Source organism: Octopus bimaculoides, chromosome 10 (genome assembly GCF_001194135.2).
Source record: "Octopus bimaculoides isolate UCB-OBI-ISO-001 chromosome 10, ASM119413v2, whole genome shotgun sequence".
Taxonomy (NCBI): domain Eukaryota; kingdom Metazoa; phylum Mollusca; class Cephalopoda; order Octopoda; family Octopodidae; genus Octopus; species Octopus bimaculoides.
The window spans coordinates 31875780-31885123 of record NC_068990.1 but is presented as its reverse complement, the minus strand read 5'-3'; the positions used below and the strand labels follow the sequence as shown (position 1 = coordinate 31885123).

Here is a 9344-nt window from a genome sequence, read left to right as displayed (position 1 = left end):
TATATATATATATATATATATATATATATATATATATGTATGTATGTATCATCCTCATCATCATCATCATTTAATGTGTGTTGTCCATGCTGGCATGGGTTGGATGGTTTGACTGGGCTAGCACACTGGAAGGCTGCACTAGACTCCGGTAGGATTTGGCATGGTTTTCTACAGCTGGATGCCCTTCATAATACCAATGACTCTGAGAGTGTAACTAGTGCTTCTACGTGCCACCAGCACGGGTGCCATTTGCATGACACTGAGGTGCATTTACGTACCACTGGCACGTCACCAATCATTGCCTCTGTGAGGCTCAAAGTTTGAAGATCATGCTTCACCACCTCATCCCATGTCTCCCTGGATCTACCTCTACCACAGGTTCACTCCACAGTTAGAGATCATCACTTCTTTACACAGCTGTCCTTGTCCATGTGCATCACATGACCATACCATACCTTATTTTTTCTAATATATAATATCTGTACATCACCTCCAAACCTTCTAAAATATGTGTTTGTGTGTGTGTGTGTGTGTGTGTGTGTGTGTGTGTGTGTGTGGATGACCAGCTTCCAACAGTTTCTGTGTAACAAATTCCACTTGCAAGGTTTTGGTAAACATGAGGGCTATGGTAGGGAATACAAGCCCAAACTGTCAAGTAGTGAGATCCAACTAAGAATTATATATGTCTGTAATGCAAACTGCTGAACCATTCTGCAAGGCCTTTACTTTGTTAACCACTCAGTCATATCTCACTGTCTTAACCACATAATCTCTTCTGTCTACTTACCACTTTCTTTTGTTGCGAAGCTTATCTGACTTCTATTACCACAACCAGCAGATGTATAAGCTCGGGCTGATATTAAGTAATGTGTAAATGGAGTCAGTGAATCATCCAAAGAAAAGTGTTCTCCCAAGCTGTGGAGAGTTTTCACTTGCATATTATTACATCGTTGGGAACAAGGACAGCTGCTAGGTCTGTAAGCATTTGTCTATTAATGAGAAAAACAAGAATACATACTTTTACACTCGTTCTATGTAATTTAGAGAAAAACCACTATTAAACAATTCAATAATGATGAATGTAATTCATACCCTCTAGAAAATAAATATATCGTAAAAAACTTGTTCTAAAAATCAATAAAGTACATAAAAGAATAACTAGTAAATGGTATAAAAATGACTATGCATGTTTCGTGGTTATATTTTCAAATAAATAACTAATAAAACCAATTCAATTAATAATTCGATTAATAATCAAATTGATCTGCAATTAAATCTATTCAAAAATATAGTCACTCGTCAGGTCTAAAATAAAATATAAATAATGATAATAATAATATAAAAATCAATGTATGTATTGTAACTTATAATAAATATCAAATAAATATATAAAAAATACTTGTTTTAACAATAACTAAATAAATAAATAAATAATCGAAAAACATTTAATAATATTTCTTAAAATAAAATCGTAACTTACCTTATCGAAGAATTGCTGTTAAACTAAAATTCTAAATGTAATACGTAGAACTTAGCGTTTATAATTTTTTATTAACTGATAATAAAAAATTGATTAATTCTCTAGATGAACAAAAAATTAAATGCAGACGTAAGTTAAATTACTTATATAATAGGTTTAGCTAATTTATGTATTTATATAAACCCTATTTTATGTTACTAATCGTTGTAGTTATGATTTGTAGTAGTAGAATGTGTATAAATTAGCATGAGATTATAAAGGATATATTACATATTTAGAATAAGATTAAACTAAGATGTTTATAAAATAAATAAATTAATGAAAATAGATTAAATTATTATAATTTAGCTTCAGTTTTGTATATTATATATAATGTATTTTACATATTTTAGATTTAAGTTATTTAAACTTTAGAATTTTCAAGTAAATGATATACTACAGTTAATTTTTTTCTTATTCTCACATCTGAAATACAATATGTCATCTTAACGGTTTAAATACATATTTCTATCTCATTATTCCATAATTTTTTATTTACATTCATATCATAGGCATAGGAGTGGCTGTGTGATAAGTAGCTTGCTTACAAACCACACAGTTCTGGGTTCAGTCCCACTGCGTGGCACCTTGGGCAAGTGTTTTCTACTATAGCTTTGGACCGACCAAAGCCTTGTGAGTGAATTTGGTAGACTGAAACTGAAAGAAGCCCGTCGTATATATATATATATATATATATATATATGTATATATGTGTATGTGTATATGTTTGTGTGTCTGTGTTTGTCCCCCCAACATCGTTTGACAACCAATGCTGGTGTGTTTACGTCCCTGTAACTTAGCGGTTCAGCAAACAAGACTGATAGAATAAGTACTAGGCTTACAAAGAATAAGTCCTGGGGTCGATTTGCTCGACTAAAGGAGGTGCTCCAGCATGGCCACAGTCAAATGACTGAAACAAGTAAAAGAGTAAAGAGTATACACACACACACACACACACACACACACACACATACACACACACATACACATATATATTGAGAAAAAGGAGGCAGTCAGAATTTTGGATAATTCTTTATAAATACTTTTGTTAACCGTACTCTTCAAGACAAAAATTAAAACCGTATTAAATTAACCGTTTTGGTTTTAAGTTTTGTTTTGAAGAGTTTGGTTAACAAACAAAAGCATTTATAAAGAATTATCCAAAGTTCTGACTACCCTCTTTTTCTCAACATACAATATATGTACACTACTTCAAACACTCTATACATACATGCATACATACATATATACATACATACATACATACATACATACATACATATATAGATATATATCATCATCATCATCACCATCATCATTTAACGTCCATGCTGGCATGAGTTGGATGGTTTGACTGGGCTGGCACACTGGAAGGCTACACCAGACTCAAGTCTAATTTGGCATGGTTTTCTACAGCTGGATGCCCTTCCTAATGCCAACCACTCTGAGAGTGTAATGGGTGCTTTTATGTGCAAGCAGCATGGGTGCCATTTGCGTGGCACCAGGGTGCATTTACATGCCATCTGCGTGGGTACCAATTCGTGTGACACTGGTATCTGCCACAGCTGCAACTTTGGTCTTTTTCTCAAGCATGACATAATGCCAAAGGTCTTGGTCATTGTCTCTGTGAGGCCCAACACTTGTTAATGCAATGCTGTCCTATAAGCAAAAATGTTTTGGAGAAATAAAAAAGATGTGTTTATTACAGATAAAACACTGTTAATCATAGGTCTGTTTCATCAGAGCTGTCACAGGGATTAAACAACAGCCATAAGGTACAGTATCATGTTTTGTCAGGTAATAAAATACGGAACAAAATTTGAACTAATGATCAGCAGTTTAAACCAGCCCTGCCACTTCCGAAGCTTATTGTTTATGAAATACAGAAATATGTAAGACTGAAATGCATGGGTCTTTACCTGTGAACAGTTATAACATCTTATGTTATATGTATTCAGTGGATTTTTATTCTTTGGTATCTTTTTATCTTTGTAAATCTCAACAATATACCCGAGGATGTCTCCCTTAAAAATCTGTGGGCGACTTAAGGAAATACTGACATTAAAAGCTGTTATAGTATTTATGATGATGTTTACAGCACCAGGAACTGAAAAAAAAAGAAAAAGGGGTAGTGAGATAAAGAAAGAGAAAAAGACACTACTACTACTGTCTCTCCCATCTGTAAGAAATTGAAAAGTATACTCAGATGTTTCTTGGGACAAGATATAATAATCAGACAGCAGTATCCATTAAGATGATCCAAGTGTTAGCAACTTCTGCTTAACATTTCAGGGACAACTTCCTCCCAACTCCTTTTTGTGTATGACTGACTACTCTGCTATTTTTAATTCTCATCCATCTGGAGAGCATAAGCTTGAAACATAAAAGACTTATTCATTTTTCCTGAGCGTCAAACTAAAATACTTGTCTGTTGTTCATACACCTGCTTTCGTCTTTTGTTTTTCTATAAATTTCACACACACACACACTTATAGAAAAGAATGTTGTATTAAATTTGTGATAGTATCAGTAGAGAATATTTAGGATAAAGTGCCTCACCTACAGGTATGTAAATTATGACATTTGACCAATAATTTAGCATTTGTAGCTCTGTAGAACATAGTCTAAAATAATTTGATGATATCAAATGCATGAAATACATATTAAAATACAAATGATTAAAATAGACTTACCTTTAGATGGAGTTGTAACATGTATGTTACTTTTTGGACTGGTTCCAATATAATTAATAGCATATACATCAACTGTGTACTGGGTACCTTAGAGGAAAAATGATTTTGTAGTATGATAAACATAGAATACTGCAAAGAATTTAAGAATTCAAAATACTTTATCAACATATAATCATTTAATCCATATCAAAACTTCAGTCCAAGCATTCTTTTAAATATTTTATGGACTTCAATTTGATTTAATATATTTTCAATGAAACTTGCTATATTTTGTTTATTCTGTGTTCAACTAAATAGCCACATCTGAGTATTGTATTGTTCAACTAAATATCCACATCTACAAATACAATACCCAGATGTGGCTATTTAGTTAAACATAGTTTGATGTATATATTATTTATATAAAACATATATCATTTAACACAGACAGACAGACACACAGACACACACACACACACACAGACACACACACACACACACACACACATTAGCTTGTTCATGTCCACTTACACGATTTTGATTTCAGCTCAGCAGCTCAATTTGTATTTAGTTGCTAATAAAATATTATTTATAATCATTAATATCATTAATTCTTATTTAACATTTTAAAAAACAATACTTCCTAGACAGTGAAAAATCTACATTAACAGCACTTCAAATCTTTGAGAGTGCTATTATTTACTGTGCTTGTATTTGTGGACCGTGGGAATGTTGACTTACTAGTGTGAATATGCTAGTGGTAGCTTGAGTCAACTTGAATCAATTGAAAAATTACACAGGCCAGCAAGAGAAAGTATTTTCTCTGTTGTCAAACAGGGGATTTTTGATCATAGAATCTGAAAATGACATCCATTTATTACCATGTTAAGATTTTAAGATACTGGATCTATAGAATTTCATTATTTCAATAAAACAGCTTACTAGGCATATCATACAAACATACATAGAAATTGGTTTTTCTTCAAAACCAGAACGTTTTCTTAAAACCCTACTTAAAAACTAATAAAAATCTTAATATTTCTACAGACAAATCGTATCATCATTTATGCATAATTTCTCATGAATTTGCTTTTGGATGATTTTTCTTGAGACTTGAACCTCAGTCAACTCATGAGCCAAGTTCCAGCAATAGTCTGCCATCATATGCAAGTCTCATCTGCTTTAACACCTTTGTTCCATTGATTTTTATGTCATGATGGACTATTGATGTAGCAGCTATTTCAGTGCCTATATTTGTTGCAATAACAAACTGTGTTCCTTGCATGTTCAGAGCCTCTACATGGTCACTTAACCGGCTTCTGCCAAATCATCTTCAAATCTTACCATACTGTCTTTAAAAAATATATGAGTAGCAGTAAAAAAGATGGGTTAATACAGGATTAGTAAATAGGAATATTTATTTGAAATTGGAGCCATTACAATAATGCTGTCTATTGTGGTACACTTACAAGTGATTATTTCACATAATTATATTTGATAATGTTAGAGGAAAATTGTTAATATTTGAGAATGGGAATTGTTACACTTTTAGTATAGGTTTCAGAGATCAAAGATTGATGGAAGATTTAGAGAAGGCAAGGATCTTGAAAAAAAGTGTGGTTAAAGAGTGTTCAATAAATACATTATGAATTTGAAAACAAAACTTCAGAAGACCTTGAAGTTTGAAGAACATTTGTTATTTTAATAGAATATAATTTGAATTACTTTGTTAGTAGGATATAAAGTAGGATAATGTTAGAGAGTAGGATTATGTTTGACATACAAATAGAATGCATACAAAAAAAATCAGCAAAAACAATAAATCCATGTAATTTCAATTAACCTGAAGTACCATTCCAAGGTGGACATTAGTGTATAATACTTATATATGGAATTTAACCTCTTCTGCTATACTAACGTCTAAATTATATTGTAAGCTAAAGTAGTGCAATTAAAAAAGAAATTGATTTAAGTACATCATTTAAGAGAGAGAGACTAGTAGGTGCTATTTGTAATTTGAGTAAGTGATGGAGTCATGACTTGAATCATGTCAGTGGACCTGTTTCTCTTTCTGTTGCAAATCAAAGTTTATAATGTCCAATATTATTTTACATTGAAATTATTAACAATAAATTCATAAATAATGATTAGATGTCTAGATATTGCAAAATTTAGTTAAGGGTGTGCAATGTTACTCTGATATATTAAAATACTCTGACATATTAAAATATGGCTTCTGGAATACAGCTCCTTGCATATTGGTTTACTACAGTTATTTTAACTTACAATGTTAGAAGTAGACACTTTGAGGTTGATGTTCATGGTTAACAATTTGAGTGAGTGGAGCAGCTGCAGCAATTTCATGAATGATGAATCTACTGTTAAACTAATAAGTAGGTTGGGACAATATTTTAGACATTATGTGATGTTTTACTGTTTTCTTTCTTAAGATATAGACTGCTGTTACATGCTTTATTAAACTTAAAGTACAGAAAGGCAAAACAGACATGAAATGAATTTGAACTCCAAACTATGTCTGACGAAATCAGCTTCTGGAGTATGTTGTCAAGAATACCATTTTTTGTCCATAAACTATTGTATAATTGTCAAACTTGAAGCGTGATTGCACAGTGTCAGATTAAAAGCTTTTATATTGAATTTGAAACAGACAGATTAGTTTGATTATATTTTAATTAAATTGAAATGAGCAATTGCATCTGTGAAAAATGAATTAGAAATTGAAGATAATGCTGCTGTAGCTGCTTTTAATGAGGATAAGAATAATTATGACTTGTTTTTCAACAGCAAACACATGAACAACATTATCAAGCTAATCAAGAGAGCCTCTACAATTAGCTGTCAAATATTCCTTAAACCTCACCCTGTTATTTTAAAAAAGGAAATACACATTAGATAATGTGGTCACATATGGTACATCTTTAGTCTTATCTAGTTAAGCAATAATGGATAAGCAATAACCATTTAATTCAAGTGACTGATATCATATTAAGTAACATAAAATATACTATGCCAGTACTTACTATACAATATTAAAGCAGTCTATAACAAATTACTAAAAAGACCAAAATCATCCAGAATTCCTCTAGTCTTGACATTTTTAGTTGCAAGCATGAATTTTAAGTATATAAAACTTGTAAGTTCCATTTGTGCTGAGAAAACTAGTGAATCTTCAATGTTACTGTAACTTACAATAAATTATTGTTTTGGTCTTAAAGTTAGACAGTTTTTCACATGGGTTTTAAAGACTTTCTTAGTCAGTGATTTCAAATTTCAGTGAGGGTAAGCAGTTCCCCATATTTGATTTAGATACACATAATGGATATCAAGATAACTACAACAAATTTCTTTATACTCAAAGATCATGCCAATAAAATATTGTCTCCTCTCAACCATTGTCAGGGCATCTAAATGATTCCATAAATGTTCAAAATGATTCCATAAATGTTCTAATCCTTTTGTCACCATATTTATAATGAAACACACTGTCTATGTATTTATATTAATTTTGAAAATAGCATAAAGTTTCAAAGGACTTTGTAAAATAACTACATTTAATTCTATATCAAGCTAGTGTTTATAAAAATAAAAGATTGTTGTATAAAATTATGATAAAAGGTCTTAATCTAAATATGAGCTTCCCAAAAATTTAGTTTTCTATCAATGAACCTGAGGTGCTCATTGGAAGGTTGGTGTGAAAATGGTTAAATTTCATACAAAGCAATTAGATTCTTTTACTATATAGAAGAAACAACACTGAAGCTGAAACATTCGTAGTTATTGATGCAATAAGAGTAGGGGAAATAAAATAGCAGTTGATGCTATATAAACGATTTCTTACATAAAAAAAAGTGATAAATCTAGAGGTAAGATGAGTGAAAAGTATAGTCAATTAACTCAAATACATGCCTGATAATTATTTCAATGTATCCCCCCACCACCCTTCAGACTGTTGACTGACCCACCAAACATAGCCCCAACAGTATTTGAATTCAAATTAAATACTGTAAGTGAGCTATCATTTCTGCTAAAGAAAACGAAAAGAAAGATTATAAAAAAGAAACAGGCTAAGTTAGTTATTAAAGAAATTATTAATAGGGATTTCAGAAATGTCCAAACAAAGGGAAATGAGAACTGAAAAGGTCACTAAAATAGTTACCTGGTAAAAAGTCGTTTATTATGTAATAAGTCATGTTTGTGGTTGTATTTGTGCAATTATGCATATATGGATTCTCAATAGTAACAATGATTTGATACGAATTTACTTTTGAATCTTTTGGTTTCTGCCAGTAGATATGTATATCACTTTGGTTAACTATATGAGATAAATCGCTCACTGCATTAGGTTCTGCAATATGTTAAAGGAAAGTGTTAATACTCTGTACATATAATATGCAAGCAGACGATGTCTATATATATTTCTCACTCTCTCTGTGTCTTTCTCACTATCTATCTATTCATCTATCTGTATGTATAAACAAATAACCCTAGTACATACATATAAATGTATAAGTGTGTGAGTCTGTATGTGTGAGTATTTGTGTGGTTGTATAGTGAATGTACCCATAAAAAGGTAAAGAACCTCCTTCAGTCATGAATGAACATGAGATTGCACCTAGAAATTTCCCCTTTGAGGCATAAGTCTGGGCAAGGTTATTTATGAAAGACTAGCAGCTGTCCATGCATACCAATCTCTCCTCTCCACACCACCAATGTTATCCAAGGGAGAACAAAGGCTGACACAGCTTGGCACCAATGACATAGTAACTCATTTCTACAGTTGAGTGAACTGGAGTAACATGAAATAAAGTGTTTTGCTCAAAAACATGACACACAGCCTGGTCAAAATGAAAACATATATGTCTATATACATTTTGTAATTTAAGTTAGGTGTAAAGTGAAACAATTGTAGGGGATGTTGATTAATGAATAAATTAATTTATATGTATTGAATTTCTCCCTTTTCAAACTTAATAATAATATTTGATATTTTAAAATATATTTATTGAAGAAACATCTCTTCAAAATATAACATATTAAACCAGGGTATCTTGGATGTAACTATACCTATAAGGGGTTTTAATATTCTCATAGTGTCTATATATATATATATATATATATATATATATATATAT

General features: G+C 31.3%; 1 protein-coding gene across 3 annotated transcripts in view; it reads right to left on the bottom strand.

The window, feature by feature from the left end:
• The window catches only part of LOC106874541 (tyrosine-protein phosphatase 10D), a 96098-nt gene that overhangs the window by 52173 nt on the left and 34581 nt on the right, over positions 1–9344 (bottom strand). For 2 of the 3 annotated variants that reach the window (XM_052971109.1, XM_052971110.1), the window contains exons 5-8: positions 8369–8557; positions 4213–4299; positions 3439–3626; positions 788–989 (exon numbers count right to left, since the gene is read on the bottom strand). In XM_052971109.1, the coding sequence (XP_052827069.1) occupies positions 788–989; positions 3439–3626; positions 4213–4299; positions 8369–8557 (666 nt within the window). The remainder of the gene's footprint in view (positions 1–787; positions 990–3438; positions 3627–4212; positions 4300–8368; positions 8558–9344) is intronic. The other variant, XM_052971111.1, reaches the window with a different exon arrangement.